This window comes from Leptopilina boulardi, unplaced genomic scaffold, assembly GCF_019393585.1.
Source record: "Leptopilina boulardi isolate dan_hultmark-lab unplaced genomic scaffold, ZJU_Lbou_2.1 LbouV2_70, whole genome shotgun sequence".
NCBI classification, from domain to species: Eukaryota; Metazoa; Arthropoda; class Insecta; order Hymenoptera; family Figitidae; genus Leptopilina; species Leptopilina boulardi.
Window position 1 is genome coordinate 1,096,163 of NW_026138017.1, and position 26,846 is coordinate 1,123,008.

Here is a 26,846-nt window from a genome sequence, read left to right on the forward strand (position 1 = left end):
AAAATATTTAACTGAAATTGATATCCAGTTTTATTTCATTAAATCTTTGTAAAAATTGAAAAAATTTTGTGAGTTTAAAAAATTTAAGAATAAATTCATTTTATTTTCGTGATCAATAGATAATACAAACTTTGAAATCAAAACTTTTGTATTAGGTGAACTACTTCAAGTCAGCACTTCAAGCCAGCGCGGCTGTGCGGTATGCGTATCTGACTTGCGTTCCAAGGGTTTAGGGTTCGATCCCCCATGCGTGCGAGATTTTTCGTTCTTAGTTTTAAGTGTTATAAGTACAATATTTGTTCATGTGTAATATCAATTATTAAATAATTATTAAATTAAGTATAAGTGCAAAGTAAAAAAAATTAAATATTATGAATTTAAAAAAATAAAAAAATTTACAACACAAATTATTTTTTGTAAAATAATTTATTAAAAATAAAATAATTTAATTAATATAAATGATAATTATTATTTTAATTATTTATTGTTAATAATATTTTATATATTCTAAATAACATTAACTATTATTGGCTTCACATTACCTGTTCGTGGTAAAAATAGGAGTAATAAGCTAATAAGGATGAAATTTGCATTGGAAAGCGTGTTTTAGCATTTTGTAAAAAAGTGAGATTTTAAGTCCGGATGAGTACTTTGCCAGTATTATGCCAGTATTATTCTAGTACTACGTTAGTACTGGTGAGCGGGACAAAATCAGTACTGGACAGCGTTACCAGCCAGGGTTGGTCCACTACTGGCCCAGTACGGCAGTCAGTACCGTTATACTGACTGGCAGTGTTGGGTCAGTACTATGCCAGTGGCACATTTCTACTTGGGTATATATATTATATATAAAGATATGTTTATATACTGCCAAGGTATTCGTAAGTAAAATAAATTGATTAATTTTCTTTATGTTTTTTGAAATTTTATCGGCATGGCCTTAAAATTATACAACTCAAATAAACTGCGCATTCTTTATCTTGCTTCAATTGAAAAGAACAATATTCTAAATTTAGAAAATTGATATAATTTTACCTTCTATTTTTTAGAATATTTAATTTTTTTTTTTTTTTTTTTTTTTAATATCTAATTTTAATTTTACAAAGTTATTGAATATTTTCTTATTTTGAAAAAAAAATTACGACTAATTTCTAAATTTCAATTAGTATAAAATTTTTTTATTAATTTTTATTAGTAAAATTTGTATTAGTAAAAAAACGTTAACTAATTTGTATTAGTAAAATTTAATTAATTAATATAGTTAAAAAAAAAATTTTTTATTGAAATAGAACCGCTCTCTAAATTTGAATTAGTAAAAATTTTAACTAATTTAACTAATTGCAAAAACAAAAATTTTACCAAAAAATTAGTTATTTTTAAATAATTCATATTTGAAATTTAAAAAAAAAAACTAAAAAAAAAATTCTAATTTAGTAAACAATAATAATTTGACGTAAAAATATATTGATTTTATATGTAATCACACAGACGATTAAATGAGATCACGCATGAAAGTTGGTATGCATCGAATCAAGAATCGATTAATTAATGAAACGTTGGTAATTAAGTGAAAATACAATTTTATAGTATTTCGAGAGGGAGGTCTGGACCACACGCACATATATAGATATATATATTTAAATGTATATAGTGTACGTAAAACTATTGACAGATACATACATACGGTTTAAAAGCGAGACGACGGTTGCGGTGTAGAGGGAAAATGACGGGATAATTAATATCCCGAATAAGCAATTATACGATTTCAAACGTAATTACGTCCTCGTTCACCCTCGAGCCTCCGCCATTTAATTACAAAATGCATAATACAACCGTATTACGATTGAACCCACACCAACGGATTTATGATTTGGATAATGTATATTAAAATCGCTTTTTTTTTTTATTTTTTGCCAAAAAATAAAAATTCATTTTGATCTCTGTTTCGGGGTTTTTTTTTAAATTTCTTTCGTATGTCGAGTTGAAATAATTTTCAAAATTGAATTTAGAAATGAGGATTTTAAAAAAGAGAGAAAAATAGTTTCGAATTCGTAAAATTTTAATATCTGTGATTATAGTTGAGTTTCAGTCAGACAGAACAATATTTATTTATTTATTTGGAACATAACATAATTTTAAGTGGATTTATTTTTTTTTGTATTAGTAGTAAAAGTAAATTTCAAGCAGACATTCTTTGAAAAATTTTTATTAGCAGTGAAAGTCAGATAGTCAATTTTATAAAAAGGATTTTCTTTTTTTAGTAGTAAAGGTCGGTTTTTAATCAGACAGAATTATTTTTTCAAGTAGTAGAAGTAAATTTCAATCAGACATTTGAAAATTTTTTTATTAATAAATTATTATTAGTAATTTTTTATTAGTTTATTTTTTTTACTCAGATATAGTCAAATTTAAAAAAAATAATTTGATCGCATTCTCTTTGTATGAGTAGTAAAAGTCAATTTTTAGTCAGACAATCAATTTCTTGTATTAGTAGTAAAGATCAGGTTTTAATCAGACAAATTTTTTAGTTTTTTTTTTTTTTTTAATATTATTAGTAAAAGTATATAAATTTTTTGTAAATTGTTGTATTAGTAGTAAAAGTCAGTTATAGTCAGACATTGGAAAATTATTCTCTAAATTAATTTAGTAGTTAAAGTCAGTTATAGTCGGACAATTTTTTTAAATTAAATGATATCAGTATAGTCACATACAGTTTTAATCGGACAAAAAATTTTAAAGTCGGATTATTTTGATATGAGTAGTAAAAGTTTTCTTTTTGTCAGACAAAAAGTATTTAAATAATTTAATTTTTAGTAGTAAAAGTCAGTTTTTAATCAGACAAAAATGTTAATTTTAGTGAATTAAAGGAACAATTTTTTTTATATCAGTAGTAAAAACAAGATTCAGTCAGACATTGTAAAATTATTTTGTAAAAATTACTAGTGGTAATATAATATTTTTTTCTTATTATTTTCTCTTAAGGTGTCAGTAGTCACAGACCGGTTTTAGTCAGCCAAAAAAAAAGGTAAAATTGTTTTTTCCATATCAGTAGTAAAAATTTTATTTTAGCCAGACTAAAATGTTGAAATATTGTTTTAATTTAATTTTCAGTAGTAAAAGTCAGTTTTTAGTTCAGACAAAATTAATATCAGTGGTTCAAAGTGACAATAGTCAGACAGTTTATTTTTCCAACAGTTGCAATTTTTTTTTTGATAAGTAGAAAAAATAAGTTTCAGTCAGCCATTCGAAAAATTTATTACTAAAATTAATTACTAGTTAAAGTTAGTTACATAATCAGAACAAATTTTTTTTTCTCTTCAATATAAAACTGCATTAATCAGTAGTAAAAGAAAGTTTCAGTCAGACACTATTCTTCCTCTATGGCATCTTTTTCTTCTATCTCAATTTCATATTAATTGTTATTTTCTTCACTCTTATAATTCACACACACACACTAATATGAAACATTCGTGAGTTTTAAGTTAAAATAATTTTTTGAAAAAAAAATTTTTTTTTTACTCGTGACATTAATCATTGACTATCTTTTCTATTTTTTTTTGTTCGCCTAATGTTTTTTCATCTCACACGAAGATATATTATATTTTCTACGAGGAAATTCCTTTCTGGCGTTTAAAGAAATTTATGACTCGACAAGCTTTATATCAGTGGATGCATTTAATCACTCTTTATCGTTAGAAGTGATTAGGATACATTGTGTCGCGTGCATTTAATGCCAACTTGCTGACGTTGCCATTTAATAGCACACAGACCTCGATACTATTCATCGAAATAACCCTACATATATCGAGACAAAAGAATATTATATTTAACATTGCTTCTGTTCAATGACAAATATTTCCCCCCATTAATTATATATAATATATAATATTTTATTATTTATTATATATAATTACATTTTATATATATAATAATAATAATAATAATAATAATAATAATAATTATTATTATTATTATTATTATTATATTGAATATTAATATTTTTATTATTATTGTTATTATATAATAATTACATATAATTAAAATATTTTTTTTAGATATTGCATTATTATACAATATTTTTTTTTTTTGCTCCGCGATTGAAGTAAAATTTTTACATTTAAATTGGAAATTTTTCACAATATACAATTTTTTTCAGAGAGAGAGAGAGAGAGCTTGTTAATATTTGATATAGAAAAAATATATATATCAGAATAAATCGATTCGTGAACAAAAAAAAAAGCGCTTCATTTTGTTCAATTTAATATCAGTGCTGAACGTTTAAAGTGGGATTTAAATTCTGACAACCTGAATATTCCAGACGCGAAAGTTGAAATATTTCATTTTCTCGGATAATTGTACCCCATGGAATTTTTGCATCGAAAATTCGATTTAGTGGAAATTGTAATTTGTTAAGAATCAATATATGAATAGTACAACTGTATATATGAAGTAGTGGGGGAAGGGGTCATAACAGAGAAAACTCATCAAAAGTAATGAAACAGTCTCCTCTTCTATATATTTATATTTATATATATATATATATATATATGTTCATATTCGTTGAAAGCAACTATCAAAAGGTGCATTTTTATTTGCAATATCTTTTAACGACTTCTCGTATTCACTTTTTATATGCTCGTACTTTACAAAAAAAAAATAATAATAATAATCTTTTTTTTATATATAAAATATAAACGAATAAAAATTTAGAAAAAAAATTTATTTGAAAAAATGTCTTTTATAGAGGATTTATGACAATTTTATATATATGTCGCAATGTTTACTGGAGAACAACTTTCGTTTTAAACAGCGAAAAAGTTTGTTAACTCGGTTAATGATAAGGTTACAAGCTGTCAATTAAAAGTTTAATTAATTCAACTAATTACTGATTACAGAGACAATTTTCTTTTCTTTCTTTTTTTTTTTGTACCTCCATGACCCAATTTAAGTCAGAAACGATAAAAAAAAAATAAAAGTATATACTTCAGGTTAGATATATTTAGTTTCGCTTTTGCTCGCAACTTTAATTGGATAATTATGAGTTTTAAGTCTTGTGTATGGGAGTAATATGAAACTTGAAAATTAATTCCTCGAAATATATATATATATATATATATATATATATATATATATATTAAAATATTTTGTATATATATATATATAGAATCGGCGTCGATTAGTCTGCCGGAAGTGCGCCTTAATTAACATTCATAAAAAGCGAAAATTCGCGAAAACAACTTCATTGCCATTAAACTCCTCAAGTATTTCGGAAATTGCATTATTTGAATTTCGAAAGCAAGCGCAGAACTTGGATCCTTCAACTCCAGATGATTATTCCGTTAAAACAATTTCATGCTGTATGATTATTGTGAGAAGTTGAAATGAGCTTGAATTAAATTCAATTATTCTCCATTTTATAATACACAACCGTACAATTTAGCAAAAAAGAAAAAAAATTGTAAAGAAATTAAAAAATTGTCTACATTTTTCTTTTTTTTAATTTTATATAAAAATTAGACTTTTTTTTTTTTGAAAAATTAATCAAAATTTGTTTTTTGGAGTGAAAATGGTTTGAGAGAGAGAGAGAGAGAGAGAAACACACTTTGGATTACAATTGCCTCGTAAATACCTGCGGCTAATCTCCAACTGAAACTATCTTGCTTATTGCTGGTGGTTCACAGGTGTGAGTTAAATGCGTTAAGACATAAATTGTTCCTGATCCTATGTTTACAGTGGCAAATGTTTATTTATATCGATTTTCAAAATATACATTTATATGATTCTATTTATTATTTCTTGTTTATAATTAACAAGTGTGTAAATTTAAAAATTTTATTTTATGAAAATATAATATTTTTATATCCGATTGGTACATATATATATATATATATATATATATATATATATATATATATATATATATAATTATTTCTGATTATAATTGAAATCCCGCGAGGTAATTGAGAGACCAATGATTACCGGTAATTTTAAGTATAATCAGAGCGATACAAATATTTCAATTGCAGGTGATGAAAAAAAAAAGATATTTTCTCGAATTTTATTTTATAAGCAATTTTCTTTATTTTTTTTTTTTTTTTTATTTGAGTTGCAAAAATATTCATTACTTAAATAAATTTTTATTTAAACCAATAATTTCTGTATTCGAATCAATTTTATTTTTATATTCGAAATAATTATTTCTGTATAAAAAAAAAATTATTGTTATTCATTATTTGGCCCAAGGAAATATTTATTTGATTCTAATAACCCTTTTTTATAATATAATCAAATAAATATTTCCTTAAACCAAATAATAATAATAATTTCTGTATTCGAACTAATTATATTTTTGTAATCGAAACAGTGAATTTTTATATTGGAAATAATTATTTCTATATAAAAAATTATTATGATTAATTATTTGGTTCAAGGAAATATTTATTTGATTATTATAAAAACGGTTATTAGAATCAAATAAATTTTTTAGTGTATAATTAAATTATATAAAAAATTACATTTTCCCGGGGAGGGATATTTAAATTTTTGATTTTATTGGAAAGATTAAAAAAAAAAAAATAGTGGATCATGAAAATAATTTGCAAAATAAAAATAAGTACAGAATCTTAAAGATTGCTCCAGGGAAAGAAGATCGAGAGACAATACTCAGGGCATTGTATTTCGTCGAAGAGAGAACGAAGACAGGACTGACATAAACACGGCGTTCACACGTGTTGGTAACGTGGTGCACCAATATATACATATATGCACACAAATGAAAAGGGGAAGTTGTATCCTCGCAATGGTTCACTACAAAGATGATATTAGTGGTGGTGAAGTGACCTTGGCAGTCAGGAATCCGGTCTGACAACATGGATCGACACAACCCACTGGCGTAAGAGCCACGGCTTTTATAACTGAACGACTTCTTCAATCCCATTCGCGTAAAAGGCAAGAGAAAATGAAGGAAAACATGTCAACACTCGAAACACTCAATGATTCTATCTCAGCAATTTTTTTTTTCTCTTTTTTTGGTAGGGAATCAGGAAATTGAGAATAAAGGACATTAATCGTTATTTTCGATTTAATACTAAGTATTTATTTTTTTAATAATGATTTTTTCGCTTTTATTTATTTAATTATTATTTTTATTTTTTGTACTATTTTTATTATTTATAAAGTCAAATTTACTACAGAAATAGTAAAATTTACTCCGAAAATAGTAAAATTTACTCTTCAAATAGTAAAAATTATTCCGGAAATAGAAAATTTTATTATTTGTGGAGTAAAAATATTTTTGTACTATTAATATTATTAATATTACTTATATAGTACAATTTACTCCAGAAATAGTAAAATTTACTCCGAAAATAGTAAAATTTACTCCTGAAATATAAAAATTTACTCTTGAAATAGTAAACAAGTTGTAAATTCAGATGTTCATTACATGAACATTTTGCTGCCTCTTTACGATCAGCGAAAAAATTTGCTTCCTCGTGGAGAAAGCAAAATTTTATTGACAAAATGTAAATTTTTGATTTTTTAACTTTCATTAATTCTTTCAATTTACTTCAAATGTATACTATATATATATATATCGATCGATTCGTCTTGACGTAAGGAACACAATTATTTCATATATAAACTTCAATTTAAAAAATCACTAAATTTTATAGCCAAAATGCGAATTTTTTATTTTTAAACTTTCATTAATTTTTTAAATTTACCTCAAATGAATACTTTACATATATATCGATCGATTCGTCTTGATGTAAAGAATACGATTTTATTATATATAACCTTAAATTTTTCTATTTAAAAATTTTTTTGAAAAAAAAAAATTTTTGGAATAAAGACCATAAAATTTTTTTTTTTGGAGTATTTTTCAAAATCCTTTGGTCTGATTTGAGATATTAATAGGATAAATGAGCCTACTAAATTTTATCTAAATCCATTAAAACCTGTTAAAGTTATCTTCTAAACAAAAAAGGGATCCGCACACACACACACACACACATACATACATCCGGACAATTGATCAGGATCTCATATAACATGTTTCTATAAAGAAAAAAATTTGTTTCCGCCACTTTGAAAAGTTTTATAAACGAAAGGACTACAAAGCTCCCTCCACGAGGAAGCAAAATTATTCCGGAAATAGAAAAATTTTTTCTTGAAGTAGTAAAAATTATTCCGGAAATAGTAAATTTTAGTATTTCTGGAGTAAAAATTAACAGAAATGCGCAGAAACAATGAACAGTTCCGATTTTACTTTTAAAATAATAAAAGTTATTTTATTTGTTTTTACATTTTTCTCCGCTGCAGAAATATGTTTCTTCGAATCAAAGAAATAATTATTTAAATCAAAGAAATTTTTTAAGAAAATTTAGTTGATTTAAAAAAACATTTTTTTATTCTAAATAAAATATTTGAAATTAAAAACTTATTTTTGATGGTGAAAATAAATTGAATAATAAAGAAGATCAAAGAATAAAAAAAAAATAAAAATAAATTTTTTTTTCTACAACAATGGAACGCGTGTATTTATATAATTCATATGCATCATTTGAATTCACTTGATATGAGAAGAAACTTGATTTACATAAGTTAATGCAACTTTTATGTGGCACGTGACAGAGAAGAAAACTGGATTTCATTAGCGATTCGACAGTTGGAAGAGTTTAGTCATGTTTTGCATCAACAAAGTAGCACCTGTGTTTATACACTAAAAGGAAAAAGAAAGAAAGAATGAAAGAAAGAAAGAGAGAGATGGATGACTAGGAATTTCATGTCACCATTCAGATATATTATAAAAGGAGAGGATCAGGAAAGAAACATCATGAAGAAGAAGAAGAAGAAGAAGAAAAAAAAAAGTAAAGATGATAATAATAAAAAAAAAAGATGAATTACTGGAGTAGTCATTAGGAATTCAACCAATGATATGAAAGGATCTCATATATATATATGTACACACATATGTATAATATTTTGTGCACGTGTTGAATCTGAACACACATAAAGAAAAATGTTGAAATTCCTTGAATAGCCAGACGAGAATTGTGGGAGAGAGAGAGAGAGAGAGAAAAGAGAGTTGTGGTCCTTCCCAGTTAGCTGAATCTTTGTTATTTCATGATGAAAGAAATTAGGTAGTCATCATAAATTATCTGTTTGACAACCAATTTTAACCGCGAAAAAAGAATTATGAGGATTTCTTTTTTATTTTCAAATTAATCATTCCTTTATTTCCCTTACAATAAATCTAATCCTTGGGATCTGCGATAGGCAAAAATTAAATTTTATCTTTTTAAAAAAATTTAAATTAAAAATTACTAAGGAAATTTTTGTTACCATAAAGAAAGAAACTATTTTTTTCTATGTATTTTGTTTAACGAGGAAAAAAAACAAATTTACCTGAAACGCAGCAAAATGTTTTGCAAAAGTTTTAATTTAGTTGAAATCTTTTACTATTCCAGTGAAACTTTACGCTGTTGCAAATAAATTTTTTTTCCCCCATAAATATATTATTAATAATGAGTAATAATAATAATAATAATTTTTTTTTATTATATTATTTATTTATTACTTATTACTAATAATAATAATGAAAAAAATTAATTACTTTCTTTTAGAAAAAAAATATATAATGGAAAAAATTCATTTAGAATTTTTTGAGTGACGGGTATAGAAAAAAAAATTAAATACAGTGAACGTGTGTGTAATTTTATATTTAAAAATACAATTTAGAGGTTTTCTGTCGTGTGTGTGTATGTGAGCATATTTCTTGTCATAATGTTGTGCTTTTTAAGGGTTGAAAATTACGAGGCGGTAACGTTGGACTTAAAACATTAAAATATTGTACTCTCTCTCTCTCTCTCGCTCTTTCTGTTTTACATTATAATTTTTTTGTAACTGTCCCCGCGAACGGATTAACGAGCGGAACGACGAAGGGAGCACACCAAGTTTTCTCTCTCCTTCTCTTGGTCCCGTCTAAATGGATTTTTAAAAGCGCTTTGATCATTCCGTATACCGAATAACGGAGTTAGACGAGCAAAAACCTTGCAAAACTTTGTCTCTCTCTCTCTCTCTCTTTCTCTCTCGTAAATCGTCGAGCTTAACGATGCCAGGTCGCGACACTTTGATTGATTTTAAAGAGCCACCAACTCTCTTTTCAAAATGGAATTTAATTATGTCGCTGATTTTTGATTAGATGGAGGACCAAAAAAAAGGAAACACAAAAAAAAATTGTCGAATAGAACATTTTAAAATAATGTCCCAATTCTCTCTTTTTCTTTTTAACTATATACTTTAGACAATGTGAAAAAAAAATTTATTTGATTTAAATAATCGCTTGACTATTATCAAATAAATATTTATTTCTATTAAATAAATATTTTATTTTTATTGAGTAAATATTATATTTGTAATTTTAAATAATTATTATATTTGTATTAAATAAATATTTAATTGAACCAAATAATTTTTATTTTAATTAAATTGTAATGATAAAAATAAGTGTTGGATTAGCTCGCCGGATCAGGGTTCGTTTTTAAACAACGATATTACATTAAAATTACAGACACAATTCGAAAAATAACGTTTATTAACAAAAAAAGGACGACATAACCTAAAAATTCCTTACTTAAAACGCGATTACAAAAAAAGTACGATATAAACGATTTTACAATAATGGCACACTCACACCTTTTTTGGCTGCCTGCCTGCCTGCAGGTTACCATGGCAACGCACGAGTGTGAGTGAGACAGAAAATTTGAATATTCAAATTTTTAAATTTTCTGTCGCACTCACTCTCATGCGTTGCCATGGTAACCTGCAAGCAGCCAAAAAGGTGTGAGAGCGCCTTAAGAATGTACGACGAGAAAAATTTAAATATGAAACGATCAAAAAATACGGATTACATTAATTTACGTTACTCTCTAAATATGAATTAGTAAGAATGTTTACTAATTTAAATTAGTGACTTACTTTTTACTTTAAAATTAGTTACATTATACTAATTGTTAGTAAAAGTTATTAATAATTAGTAAAATTTGACTAATTCAGAAGCAAAAAGTAAGTCACTTATTCAAATTAGTAAACATTTTTACTAATTCAGATTCAGAAAGTACGTTACGTTCCCTACGTCGTAGGAACGGAAACGACGACGAACAACTACGCCAGGGGTTATATAGCTGATTGGTGGCCGGGACGCTTGCGAGAGAGCTCGGCGGTATAGCTCTCGCGGCGCGATCGGGTACTACGACATACTTTGCGGTCGGTAACATTTTATCGACATGGGGTATATACTTTTATCGATGTGGGGCACATATTTACCCGCGAATTTTTAAACAATTTTTATAAAATATTGTTTATTTGAAATACAGAAATTATTGTTTAAAATACAATTTAATTTAAATAAAAATTATTTGGTTCAATTAAATATATTTATTTGATTCAAATAAATTTTTATTTGATTCAAATAAATTTTTATTTGATTCAAATAAAAAAATTTTATTTGCACCAAATAAATATAGGCTAGTGTGAGATAAATATATGTTTATTTAACTCAAATACATTATATTTGGTTCAAATAAAACATTTCTCTGGATGAAGTAATCGATTAATAAATTTTTGTTGAGCAAAATTAAAAAAATTAAATATATAAATTAAATTTGTTTATAAATTTAATTAGAAATTGTAATTAAATGCAACAAACTTTTACATAAAACAAATTTTTCTTTATTATTATTTGAGAAACAAATTTTCAGTACACGTTAAAAATTAGTAAACTAAAAAATATCTTATAATTAATTAATAATACATAATGTAGGATTACAAATTTTCTATAAAATCGCAAAATATTATATTACCAATTATTTGCTTCAAACTATAGTATTTTAACTGAAATATTTAAATGAAAATTTATTTGATTCAACTAACTGATGATTTGAATCAAATAAATATTTTTTTTTCAATGATATTAATTTGATGCACTATTTACTGTGATAAGAATAAGATTTTGTTTCTTTATTATTCCACGAAGATGTGCTTATTGAAGAACCAATTTTTATTGAATCTTGATAAGTATTTTTCACGGTATATTTAGTACCTTCTAAGTTGTTTCCAATTGAAAAAACAATAGTTTTTACTATCCTTGGCTTACCATTGACAGTCTATAATTTTAATAAAAAAAAAAAAATTCAGTTATTTTTTATAATTATTTTTTTTTATGGAAAAACTGTTTTATTTAGAAATAAATTACTTAATTTTTGTCGCAAACAGAAAATGTAGTCTTAATTATTCGTTTAAGTAAATGCTTTTTTATAATAATATTCGAGAAATTAAAAAATTTTAATTTTAAAAAAAAAGATGATTAAAAATACATTATTTGAATATAATTACCATAGTTTGAATATTTGTATTTGATGACTTTAAATTGTAAGGAGGATTTCCATTTTCTACTTGATCTGCTATTTTTAAAATCTCATTTCGACTTAATGTATTTTTATTTTTAGTCTCAGTGTCTGTATACGTTGGCCTATGTTGAATTGGTTTTCTTATTCCAAAATCAGAATTTTGAAGCCTTTTATTATAATCCGACCAAAAATCTATCGAATGAAAAATATAATAAAAAATATTATAATAATAATATAATAAAATTTAAATTTTACCATTCTTTATTTATTTTTACTTTTTATAATATTAACAAAAAAATATACAAATTTTAAAATTATGTCGAGTTTTTTTTTGTTATTGTATTTATTTATTTTTTTTTTTTTTAATTTTACCTGATTTCACGCTGACGAAGAAAATGGCAAGAATAACAAATATTTGAAAATTCTTCATGATGAATTGTTGTTGTTTATTATTAAATAATAAATTCGAGAAAAATACCGTTTTGATGTTTTTTTGAATTTAAGATTCACAGGCAAGAATTTTCGATTAGTGATTTGTGATAAAAAATGTTCAACTTATATACTAGTTGCTATTATTGATAATTTTATTAATTTTTAGAAAATTTTATTTGAATTCATTTAATTTACATATATTGTTTGCATTTCCGCATTATTTTTTGCTTCCTAAATTAGAACGCCTATTTATATTATTAAGAAATTAGTCATTGATTTTATTTCAAATATTTATATTTAATATTAAGAAATAAAAATTAGGAAAAAATTTTTGAAATACAATTTGTTATCTTTTATTTGCGTCAAAGTGAAATCGATTAAATTTTATAAACCATTGTTTTTAATCTACATTTAAAGAAATGTAAATGTAAATTAAATTTTCTACTGCGCAGTGGGAAAGAAAAAATTACGGAAATAGAAAGAATAAAAAAAAAAAAAAAATTTGTTTGAATATTTAAATTGTGTATGTATAAATTAGACAATGGGAATTTTTTTTTATTTGTTATAGATAAGAGAACAAAATTTTCTATTATTAAAGTCGATAATTTTGTTTATTACTATATTCAGTAATAGATTCTAAATAGAACGATTAGATATAAAAAATAAAATTTAAAAATTTAAAAATATATTCTCAAAAAAAATTTAATATCAAGAAATAATCGAAGAATTTTGCAATATTTTTTATAGTAACCTTTTTCTTTGCCAGCGTAAAATTAGGTAAAAATTTAAAAAAAAATTCTTGGTAGAAAAAAATTAATCAAACTTTGTATTAGAAAAAAATTATAAATTTTTTTTTTTTTTTTTTATAAATTATTGTGTCTTTAATCATCCTTTTTTTTATAACAATTAAATTTTTATAAATTATTACACCCAGAGAAATTGTTTTATTTGAATTAAATATAAAATATTTGAATTAAATTAACGTACACTCAGAAAAAAATTCGTTTGAAGCAACCAAATTTTGGTTAAATCAACAAAATAAATGCATTGATATACAGTTAACCAAACATTTGGTTGTATAAACCAAACGTTTATTTAGCTCAATCATATTTTTTTCTTTGTTCAAAAAATTTATTAAAATAAACCAAATAGTTATTTAGATCAAATAAATATTTATTTGAATTAAACAAATTTTTTTTTGAACTAACCAAAAAATTGGGTAAATAGAAAAAAAAAAATGGTACATTTGGTTGAAACGTATCTTTTTTCTGTGAGTGTATATTTGTTTCACACTAGTCTATATTTATTTGGCGTAAATAAAATTTTTTTATTTAAATCAAATAAAAATTTATTTCAATAAAATAAAAATTTATTAAGGCTCTGAGAAAAAAATATATCATTTCTCGTGGGTGGACTAAAATTATTTCCTTTAAAATAATAATAAATATTTATATTTCGTTTTCCATCAACAATAAAATATTTTATTTAGCGTAAATAAAATTACAAATAAATATATATTTATTTGACTCCAAGTCAAATAGAAATAAAATTTTTTTAAATTGTTTTTTACTTTTTTGAAACCGGAAACTCACACGTTTTTTTTTTGTTTGTAACGTTGAAAATTATTTTGAATTTCTTAGCGAGTTAAAATGCAAAACGATATTTTTATACCTAGGTGAAAAGGGGGATTTTTTATTTTTTTTATTTTTGAAATTGACTTGCCTATTTGAAATGATTCATTGCTTGACGAGAGAAAAGAGAGGAATGGGAAAAGAATAGAAAAGCAAATCGAGCGCGAAGACGTTTTGTATATATATATATATATGTATATATTTTTATAAATATAGTATATCTGTATGTTTGCGTCATTCTCTCAGCTTTCCATGGCAAATTGCTACCCGTCCCGGTAATAATTTCGCAGTGCAATATCTTACGCATTCCATCGGAACTTGAAGTTTCTTCGCGCGTTTAATCTCACGGGCGAAGCTTGCTCGCGAACATCACACAGTCAAGGTTCAACCGGTCAAGTGTAGGGTCGAGTTCGAGAATCGAGTATCGTGATTGTAAAAGCAAACACGTCTGACAGCTGATAACAAAAAAGAAATAAAAAAAAAAAATAAAAATTAAGTTTCGTGCTCAAAGAACGCGGAAAAGAATAATTATATATATTCCATTTCACACCGGAAGTATATTTATATCCTATATAAAAAAAAAGTTATGGGAGAAAATTTTTGTCAGCAATAATATTAATTTTTACATTTTTGTTTCTTTTTTTTTCTATACTTTTTCACTGTACTGAAAAATAAAAAATTTTTTTGAATCAAATAAATTTTATTTTTGTTTATTATCCCAGGTGGAAAAGTTCCCGGTAGTCATTACCGCTCCCGCTACCGGAACACTCACTACCAGTAGTCATTACCGGTAATTTTTCCGGGAGTTACAATCAAAATTTGTTATTTGGTAATAAATTTTGATTGTAATTCAAGGAAAAATTACCGGTAATGACTACCGGTAGTAACGAAAAAATTACCGGTAGTAACTAAAGGTAGTACCGGAAGTCCCGGAAAAATTACCGGTAGTGCCTACCGGTAGTACCGGATGAATAACCGGTAGTCCCGGAAAAATTACCGATAGTAACTACCGATAGTACCGGAAAAATTACCGGTAGTGACTACCTACCGGTATTCCCGAAAAAATAACTGGTAGTGCCTACCGGTAGTACCGGCAAAATTACCGATAGTAACTACCGATAGTACCGGAAGAATTACCGGTAGTGACTACCGGTAGTCCCGGAAAAATTACCGGTAGTGCCTACCGGTAGTACCGGGAAAATTACCGGTTATGCCTACCGGTAGTAACTACCGGTAGTACTGGAAGAATAACCGGTAGTGACTACCAGTAGTCCCGGAAAAATTACCGGTAGTGGCTACCGGTAGTCCCGGAAAAATTACCGGTAGTGCCTACCGGTAGTACCGGGAAAATTACCGGTTATGCCTACCGGTAGTAACTACCGGTAGTACTGGAAGAATAACCGGTAGTGACTACCAGTAGTCCCGGAAAAATTACCGGTAGTGGCTACCGGTAGTCCCGGAAAAATTACCGGTAGTGCCTACCGGTAGTACCGGGAAAATTACCGGTTATGCCTACCGGTAGTAACTACCGGTAGTACTGGAAGAATAACCGGTAGTGACTACCAGTAGTCCCGGAAAAATTACCGGTAGTGGCTACCGGTAGTCCCGGAAAAATTACCGGTAGTGCCTGTCGGTAGTACCGAAAAAATAACCGGTAGTGACTACCGGTAGTGCCGGAAAAATTACCGGTAGTGCCTGCCGGTAGTACCGGAAAAAATACCGATAATAACTACCGATAGTACCGGAAGAATTACCGGTAGTACCGGAAAAATTCCCGGTAGTGGCTACCGGTAGTGAATATTCCGGTAGCGGTAATGACTACCGTTAGTCACTACTGGGAATTTTTCCACCTGGGATCAAATAAATATTAACTTGAACCAAATAATTTCTATATTTAAATCAATTTAATGGTATTTGTTTTAAATACAAAATTTATTAATTATAGTTTATTTAATGTAAATAAAAAATTATTATTGATTTAAGTAAATATTTAGTTGATAGTAGTTAACTAAACGATTATTTGAATCAAATAATTTTTTTTTCTGTCAGTGTATGAAGTAAATAAATAATAAAAATAAAAAATAATTAATAATAATATAACAAACGTTAGAAATTAAGTCAATTTATAATTAGAAAAGAGAATTAAATTAGCTGCGTGAAAAATAATTATATATAATATAAACCTATTTTGCGATATTAAACCACGTGCGTAAATGAGATTAAAGGCAACTTACGTATAGAAACTTGAGCTACATAAGAAACAATGAACAACATACCGCAGTCTGACGTTTATAATGGCTTTGTATCGGGTGACTCACTTAATTACTCGAGTTGATTGAAATCACCCTTTTCCTCTTAAATTATTATCGGTGAAAAAAAAAAAAAAAAATAAAATAAAATTCTTCGACAATAATTGCATTTCAGGGTATTAATTTTTTTTTGTTTCTTGAAAAAATATTTTTTTTTCCACTTTAATTCTTAATTATTTTTATTCATATTACAATTTATATTATTATTATTTTTTTTATTATTATTTTGTCTGAGGGATAAATAAATATTTTTTTTTCAAATAAATGTTACTTGGTACAGATAATAATTATTTAATTCAAAATAGTATATTTAGTTCGAATAACAAATTTCTCTAAGTTTTACTAGTACAGTCTCTTACAATGGTATTAAAAAAAAATTTCCATAAGAAACTTTCACTCTATTTTAACATATTGAATCTGGATCATTTCCGTAAATTCTATTGGCAAATCAGAGATACATGCCTTTATTTCAAATGTTCTGTTGAATTGAAAAGAAGCCGTATATATATATATATATATATATATATATATATTGCAAATTGTAAGAGTAAGAACATAAGAGAAAGAGAGACAGAGAGTATATATAAGATTCGAAATGACCTTTTGTTTCTATATTCGACAGAATCATGTGCATTAAATTCACTTCTGACTCGAGACGTGAATATAAAGAGTATATATAAGAAGCAGTGAGCAAAAAATGAAAAAAATAAATAAATAAAAAGATAAAATATACATGGAGACAGTAGAATATCTTGAGTATCGGGTTCACTTTATGTAAATTTTTTTTTACCCTTTTTTACATTTTTTTTTTTACTGTATTTTTTTCTTTTTTCATTTTTTTTCTTTTTCGTTTCTTTTCTTTTCTTTTTTTTTTTTTTTTTTTTTTGACTGACAGACGATATGAATCCTAAGAGATAAAATGCATTGAAAATGATTTAGTCTGAATATTCTTAGATCGCGCGTGCCTTTTGAGTTGAATGTCCGGTGAGTTCAGGTGCAAACAGCAGGTGTGCATCATTCACTCTGAAAAATAGTTTGACGAACCCTTCAAGGGGAAATAAGATTTTTATATATACAGATGTTATTTTTGACGATAAAAAATAAACAGATTTTTCAATTTAAAAAAAAAAAATTTATTTTTTATTTTTTTTTTTAATTTAATAAATAATATAGTAAATATTTTTAATCCATTTTGAAAACGAATTTCTAATTTTTATAATATAAAATTAAATTTTATATTATAGAATTTGTTTTATTAAAATTCGAATAATTTTTTGTCGTAATATCTGACTTAAATTTATTTTTACTACTGGTTTTTTTTTTATTTTAGAGAAAAATTTTCTTATGAAAGTTTTTTTATTTAAAATAGGTATTTTACAAAAAAAATTAGTTTTGTCTGTTTAAAATCGTCATTTACTATACTTTTATTAAAATTCTAATTTCAATGTCAATGTTTGACTAAAATTTAACTTTTACTACTGAATTGTTTTTAATCTTAACTTTTTTTCGGAATAAAAAATCTGAACTTTTTTTTATTTATTTATTTGAGTTAATTTTTTATAAATATTTATCAGTAGTGAAAATTTTTTTCAATTTTAGTCAGAAAATGTTTTTTCAAGTCGAATTACGAAAATAAAAAAAAAAAATTACAAAATTACGAAAATTTAGACAGTAGAATTGAATACAAAAAAATGAAACAAAATTTTTTTCTTTGTCTAACTATGACTGGTTTTTACTACTCATAAACAATTTACAAGAAGTTTAAAGTCTTAAATTGTTTATCAGTAGTAAAAACCAGTTATAGTCAGACAACGCAAAAAAATTTTATTTCATTTTTTTTTTGTATTCAATTCTACTATCTAAATTTTTTTAAATTTCCCTCCTAGTAGTAAAAGGTAATTTCAGTATAATTTTAAACTTCTAAATTATTTTATAAGTAGTAAAAGCCAATTTTAGTCAGATAATTTTAACTTTCTTGCAAATTTTCTTCTATTCAAAAATAAATGTTACATTTTCGACATTTTTACCCAAGCGATTTTTTTAATTAAAAACAAAAAAAAAAGGAATTTTTCGTATATTTATATTTGTTTTACTATTTTTGTTTTAGTTATCACATCTAATTACAAAATTATATTACATAATACTTATTACAGTACAATTATTATATATAATAATATATAATAATTACTCTGTTGATATATAAAAGAAAATATTTTATTTTTTTGCAAAAAACAAATTTATGACCTCAAATTAAGGGTAATAATTACGTTCAACTTTTTCCTTCGCAAAATCGTAAAAATGTCGTTAAAAAAAAAAAGTAAATTTCTAACCAGAGAAATTGTATCGCGACTAATTTAACAATTATCGAGTGAAACCTTGACCCAAAGAAAATAATAATAAAAAAATTAATAATAATAATAATAATAATAATAATAATAATAATAATGGTAAAAATTATATTATTGTTACTTACACATACTTCGAATGGTGTTATATACAATACAACTGGGTTTACCTGAAACAATTTTTGTTTTATTTTAATAAAATATAAAAATATCTTTTTTTTTTAAATTATTAAAAAAATGTCCCGAAAAAAAGAAATTTTTTTTTTTAATTTTAATTTCTGGAAATAAATTTGTTTTTAAATTTTTATTTATTGTTTATTTTTTCTTTGCATCAAAATTGAATGGATTTTAATTTGCAATTAATGATTTTCATTTGGAAAATCGATTATTATAAATCGTATGAAATTTTTTTTTGAGAGTAATTTTTTAATTTCACGTTTATTTTATATATAAGAAATACGTTTTCTATTATAACTAACATAAATATTAATGACAACATCTTTCTCTCTCTCTCTCTCCCCCCTCTGATTCTTCTCGTGAGGTTTCCTTACGATAAACTTTTGGTCGTAAAGACTGTTACAATTCAATTAACTTGAATGATAATAACGTGATCGTTAATCGGGGAACCTCTTCGATCTTTGTTTTAGTAGAAATAAAAAGTTAACGAGCGCGACCAAACGATCGTCCTGTCCGACCTCGAATGTCCAGACCAGTTCTTTAGATTTATTCCTTTTTTCCCTTTGATTCCCCCCCTTTGTATTTTTTTTTTTTTTTAAAGTGAACGTGTATTTCTTCCAAATCGAAAAACCCTCAAATCAGATCTATAAGAAATCTATCAAAATTTTTATTGTTTTTATTTTACAATAAATTTAAGCCGAAAAAAAATTACGATTTATCGAACTCTAATTTTGACATTTTTGCCAAAATTAGGTTTTAGGGAAAAAAAATTTATTGCAATTTCTTTTTTTTGTTAATAAATAATTTATTAATTAATAATAATATTTATAATTTCCATTATGTAGTTTTTATTTTTTATTTCATAATAAACGGCACAATTAAAAAAAAAGGATTTTTCATTAATAGACAATTTAAAAAAAAATTTTATTTTCTCGTTTAATTTTTATCCGAAATATACGCACGAATCCAATATATAATACGGAAAAAAAAAATATTCGTATCTATTTATTGCTTATTGAATATCATTTATTTTTTTTTTTATATATAGTGATAGTCAAAGTTCTCGTCAAATTTTTGCTACAAATTTTTGCAGAGACAAGAGAAAAATTTATGAGACACTTAATTTTTTATTGCACCAGGTTATGAACGCTCAACCAATTTTTTTTTCTTTTTTCTTTTTACAAGCAAATCACAGGGATTTATCTCATAAGTTAAAAAAAAAAAAAAATGAGTACCTCGCTATAGAGGTAGAAAAATAATAAATTACAATTTTAAAGAGAATTCGCAATTTTTTTTTTATGTGAAATAAGGTTGTAAAATGAATTTACATTAAAAAAAAATAAAATAAACCTTTAATTAAAATATATTGATATTTTCCTTTATTAAATTAAAATTTCTCCCTATATCCACTTGAAGAAACTTGTCAAGAGATTAAAATATCTAATTATTTTAAAATTAATTCTCATTCACTGTACATATATATATTCAGAATTTAATAAAAAGTTAATCAAGCTCTGACTTTATTGCTCTTTTGTATCAAAAAGGTCTAAATTACATAGTAGAGAGAACAAGAGCAAAGGAAAGTTGAGTTGAAAAAGAGAGAGAGAGAGAGAAAGAGAGAAAAAAAAGGGAGTAGAAAAAGAGGCAAATAATGAAAAAAAGGGGGGGATAAAAAGAGAAAAAAGTGAAGAAGGGTGAGGGGGGGGGTTAAGTTTACAGGGTTAACGAAGCTTAAGACTCGCAAGGAAATAATTAAGGTTATAGGGATCGGTAATATCGATCCTCATCGAATTAAATTAAAACTCCTAAATTACAGGATCGGAGCTCTTATTTGCCAGTACATATTTGCATAAATATACATTAGGTTCTTCAGCCCCTTTTTTTTTTATTTTCTTTTATTATTTTATTTTTATTTATTATTATTATTTTCTTAATTTTATTTATTTGTTTCTTTATCTATTTATTTATTTATTTATCTGTTTATTTATTTTTTATTTGTTTATTTAATAATAAACGTAACAATTTTTATTATTATTATTTTTTTTACAAGTTCCTATATTGCTCTTTATTGAAAAAAAAAATTAATTTGAGAAAAAAAAATTTGATTTTGAAATGAGAGTTGAAAAAAGAAATTTTTACAAAATTGATGAATAATAATTATATTTGCTAAAAAGTATATGAATAATAATCATATGTGTGGATATAAGTAGTTGTAAAAATAAAATTAAAACAAGCATTTCTCCTTATTTATATTTACACCTTTTTTCCTTTTTTTCTTTCTGTAAAAGTGAACGAGAGAGGTGTTATTATCAGAAATACATATGGCAAAATGAACGTAACGGTGCTTCAAAGAAAGTTATGTCAATGACCATTTAAATACACTCTTCTATAATAGAAAATCATATACACACATTATTGACTCTCTCTCAATATATTATATGTTAGAAATAAAATACAAAAAGCAAAATCAATTGAATTAAAAATTTTTTCAATAATTTTTTTTTTTAACGCTATTCATATGTCAATCATTGATCGTTTCGTAATTATTTATTTATTTATTAATTTATTATTTATTTTTTAATTATTTATTATTTATTTATATTTATTTTTTTTTGGATTTTGCATAAAATTATTATAAATACTTTCGATGAATTCTGTTTTTAAATAGAAAGTGTTGATGAATTTTAACTAGTTTTCAGATATATAATAATGATTATAAGAGCAAGACTAATTGTCATTGCGCTAGAAATTAATACCTTGAGTTATGATTCAAGTAAATATATATATATATTTTCCACGAACGTAACTAGCAATTTTGAATTGATGAATTCAAAGAATGCTCTCAATTTTATTCAACTTTTTTTTTAGTCGGTTCTGTTTATACAGTAAATTACCAAGAACGAGAAAAGGGTATATAAATATTTATCAACTGCTACACTGCTGCTATACTGCATAGTATGGGTACTTTCAAGCTTGGTCAAATGGAAAAGAAATATAACAGGGATTAAGAAAAATAAATGGTTTTAAAGTTCGCGAGAATAAAGAAAAATTATTTCCATTTTAACTGGGGGAGAGTTTTTTTTTTTATTATTATTATATAAAGTTATTATAAACGATTTATTGACCGAAAAAAAAGACAAAAAAAAAATTATTATATTTTTAATAAAACATTAAATTTATTAATGTTTTTTTTTTAATCGCGTCAATTTCATTCAAATTATTTATACATTTAGTTTGTATTAAATTTGATTTAATTTAATTAAATCCTGTCACTTTCAGGTTTAATGAAATTGGAGAGTTAATTTAAAAAGTAAAATTGGTCTGCGACTAGAGTTGGCATTATTTTTAATGACATTTTCACGCCGTAAAAAAGGACGTGACTTTAGTTGATTGTCTATTTTCACACCGCAAAAAGGACGTGATTTTAGCCTATTGTCTATTTTCACGCCGCAAAAAGGACGTGACTTTAGCTGGCTGTCTATCTTAACTCCGCAAAAGGGCCTGATTTTTTCTGTTTGTCTATTTTCACGCCGCAAAAAGGACGTGAATTTAGTCGATTATCTATTTTCACGCCGCAAAAAGGACGTGACTTTAGCTGGCTGTCTGTCTTCACTCCGCAACAGGGACGTGACTTTAGCCGATCGTCTATTTTCACGCCGAAAAAAGGACGTGACTTTAGCCGATTGTCTATTTTAATGCCGCAAAAAGGACGTGATTTTAGTCTATTGTCTATTTCCACGCCAAAAAACGGACGTGATTTTAGCCTATTGTCTATTTCCACGCCGAAAAACGGACGTGACTTTAGCCGATTATCTATTTTCACGCCGAAAAAAGGACGTGATTTTAGCCGATTGTCTATTTTTACGCCACAAAAAGGACGTGATTTTAGCCAAATAACTATAGTCACGCCGCAAAAAGAAAATTTGCCATATAAAATTTATGATTGAAAAATTTAATGAAAAATGTTTGCCATTTTGTATTTTTATCATTAATTTAAATATTAGAAATTATTAAAAGAAAAAACATTAGCAAATAAATGATTGATATTCAAAAAAGGGGGAAATTGTGAAACTTGTATATTTTTCCACGATGATAAAAAAAAAAAATTCCACAAGATTTGAAAATAATTGACAAGAGATTGTTTTCATGTAATTATATCTCGGGGATGATGTGTAATTTCTTGGGCTTGAAAATTATAGTCATCAAAGTCGTGAACGAGAAAAGTTGGCCATTCACCTTTGAACTGTCTCTCTCTCTCTCTCTCTCTCTCTCTCTTTGGCCGAAGCTGCAGGAGAAGAAGAAAGGTCAGAATGGACTCGTCCTTGAAATTAAATCGCATTAAGATGATATCTCTCTGCAAGGCAAACCGGATCAAGACTTTAATCAAAGGAAACTTGGCAACATAATATAGCAAAGTTTGAGTCTGTGTGTATATTTCCCTTCGACAAAATATGCAATCATAATTTCTTTGTTGCAACATAACTATGATTCGTTTGTAACACAATTCACAATTATTCCCACTTCATAACCAGATTTATGGCTCTACCTCACTAGATTAATGATGAAGATTCCCTTTAATTACAAATCTTGTCTAATAAGCCATTTTAAACATATATTATTTAAAAAATAAAAACTTTTGTAAAATGCTTAGATGTAAAATGTTTCTTATTCTCTTTATTTATTTTTTTTTTTGTAAAAGAAATTTATAATAAAAGGAGTCATAAATTTTTCCCCTTTTATTTCTCATATAATCACGAGAAAGAACTCTTTTAGATTTAAACTAACTTTATAACTACTCGTTTCTTCATTGGTGTTTTACTGACTTTCAACTTAGGGGAATGGGGGGAAAAAAAATTAATTTTTAATTAAACTTTAATTTAACTTGTTTTTACTAGTTCATTTTAATTTTCTTTCCTTTTCTATATTGATGAACGTATTTTTATTAATTTTTTTTTTTAAATCCTAATATATTGAATTAATGTAATTATTTTAATTATAAAAACTCTTCATATAAAAAAAAATAAATTTTCAGTTATATCTGATATTGTATATATGAAAAATGTAACAATATTGATATTTTTTTCAAATCAATGATTTTTCATTTGGATCCATTATGAATTTTTTTTTTCCTTTGAATAGAGAAGAGCATTGAATTTTTCCATTTGCGAATCAATGGAACTGGTTCAATCATAAAAAAAAAAAAAAAAAAAATTACAAAGGACTATTCACGTGCTTTGCAATATTTACCTCTTTTACCTTAAAATATTTCACTTTGTAAATGGAATTTCAATATTATATACACTATACTATATATTATATTAATATTTCCCTCTCTTTTTTTTCCAATTAGTTTTGATAAAATATTTAAAACCATTTCGAAATATATAAAACCTTTCTATTACCGCACTGAATGAATGTTGAATAAGTAAAATTTTTTTTTTTTTTTTTTTTTGCAAAATTGATGCGAAAATTCACAAAGCTATAATATAAATAAAATAATTAATAATAGAATAATTTAAATAGAGAGAGAATAGAGAAAAATCAATACTTCTATATATTGACTGAAAAAAAAGAATGAAAAAAAAAATTGTAATCATTTATGTAATATAATATATGGAAGTTTAAGGAAAGTTTCGTTATTTTATTGCGGATTATCATTAATGAGATAGAATCAATTTAACTTCCATGGATATATTCTGAGGTAGAAACAAAATGTTATTGTGTTTTCATAATTCGCCCACGTTATAACAATGGGGTGGAAACTTTGCTCTGTCGGGTCGACGCCCCGTGCGGAACGGAATAATAATAGGGAAAATAATAATAGAGGCTTGCATTCAACGTGAAATAATATATCAAATTGAAAACTTTTATACTCTGAAAGAAGAAGAAGAAAAAAAAAAATTTGTAATTTAATTCTGTTGGTCTCAACAAAAAAAAAAAAAAAAAGAAGAAATCATTTTCAATCTCTATATAAATATATATAAAAGTTATTATAAATATAATAATTATTTATATTTCATTACCTTTTTCTTTATTATTAGTTTTTTTTATATGTAATGTAAAATTTATTACACAGAAAAAAATCTTTATCTGAAACAGCTATATGTTTTTCTAGAATAGCGAAAAATTTCAATGTTTTAATGATATATATCGCTGTTCCAGTGAAACTTATTACTGTTTCAGGTGAAGATTTTTTTCCTACAAATATACTTCATGCAAAAAAAAAATCTTCACCTGGAACAGCGATAAGTTTCTCTGAAATAGCTATAAGTTTCTCTAGAATAGCGAAAACTTTCGCTATTTTAATGAAACATATCGCTGATCTAGATAAAAAAATTTTTTTCGTGTTATTTTATGTTATTTTTCTTGATTATTAGTTTTCAATAAATTTTTCGAAATTGTTGATAATAAATTTTTTTTTTATTAACTAAAAATTAAAATTTACGGTGTAAACAATGATAAAGAAAGAAAATATATGTATATACGAGAAATATAAAATAAATCAAAAGTTGTTGGAGAATTGGACATATATATATATTATAAAGGGATGAGTGCTTTGAAAATCATATTTTCCTGCTTTCATTTCACTTGATTCAGTACACGTTCAACACTGCCGAATCAATTGATTTAGTCTCGAAGCAGGAGAACCAAGTGAACGAAGATGATGGAGAGAGAGAGAGAGAGAGAGAGAGAGAAAGAGAGAAAGCGCGTTTCAAAGGGTAAATGGACCAAAGGGAGATGTGATTTTTTTAAGAGCCACTCTTGTAAATAAAAACTTTATAGTCGAGTAAATGATCAGAAATTAAAAACAGAAAAAAAAGAATACAAATATAGTGAAATTATATTTGGATTTTGCATTTCACGAAACAAAAGAAAATTGGCTCTTTGTTATATAGAATTTCCTTTGAAAAAAAAATATTACGTAAAATAATTTTCCTTACACTATAAATTGACACAGCAAATAATAATAATAATAATAATAATAATAATAATAATAATAATAATAATAATAATATAATGAGAAAGTTCTTTAATTAATCCGAATTATTTTGCAAGTTTATATTGTCTTTTTTTTCTTCATCATCGGATTAATATTCTCTTTTGAGCTTGAATAATCTTCCATTGAAATTATTATTCACGGAGGAAAAGTAGATTCAGACACACGGTGCATTTTAGAAAGAGAGAGAGAGAGAGAGAAAAAAAAATTCTCTGGCATTTTAATAAAACGTTGGCGAATCAATAAAATATTTTCCAGAGACGTTTAGATATTTTTTCATTATAGAAGATTATATTTATTTAAAACTCGAATTAAAAAAAAACCGAAGCTAACGCTGATGGAAAATTATCACTGATTGAAGATATATTAAAGCTGTCGATACTTCTAAATTTTAAATTATCAAACTGGAAATATATTTTCTTAATAGTCAAAAAATAATATTTAAAAAAAAATGAGTAAGATGAGATGACCTTCTGTAAGTGATATATATATATATATATATATATATGAAGAAGAAGTTAGAATACTTTTTCAGCCCGACAGGT

At 25.3% G+C, this 26,846-nt stretch overlaps 3 protein-coding genes across 5 annotated transcripts in view; 1 reads left to right on the forward strand and 2 right to left on the reverse strand.

The window, feature by feature from the left end:
* The window catches only part of LOC127290520 (TOX high mobility group box family member 3-like), a 228,154-nt gene that overhangs the window by 159,039 nt on the left and 42,269 nt on the right, over positions 1 to 26,846 (reverse strand). The gene's annotated exons all lie outside the window — the stretch shown is intronic.
* Positions 1 to 26,846, forward strand: part of LOC127290524 (odorant receptor Or2-like) — a 169,461-nt gene that overhangs the window by 50,112 nt on the left and 92,503 nt on the right. The gene's annotated exons all lie outside the window — the stretch shown is intronic.
* Positions 11,711 to 12,949, reverse strand: LOC127290531 (uncharacterized). The gene is made up of 3 exons (XM_051319166.1): positions 12,783 to 12,949; positions 12,397 to 12,602; positions 11,711 to 12,167 (listed from the first exon to the last, which is right to left on the reverse strand). The coding sequence occupies exons 1-3, from the start codon at positions 12,838 to 12,840 to the stop codon at positions 11,988 to 11,990; spliced, it is 444 nt and encodes a 147-aa protein (XP_051175123.1). The 5' UTR covers positions 12,841 to 12,949; the 3' UTR covers positions 11,711 to 11,987.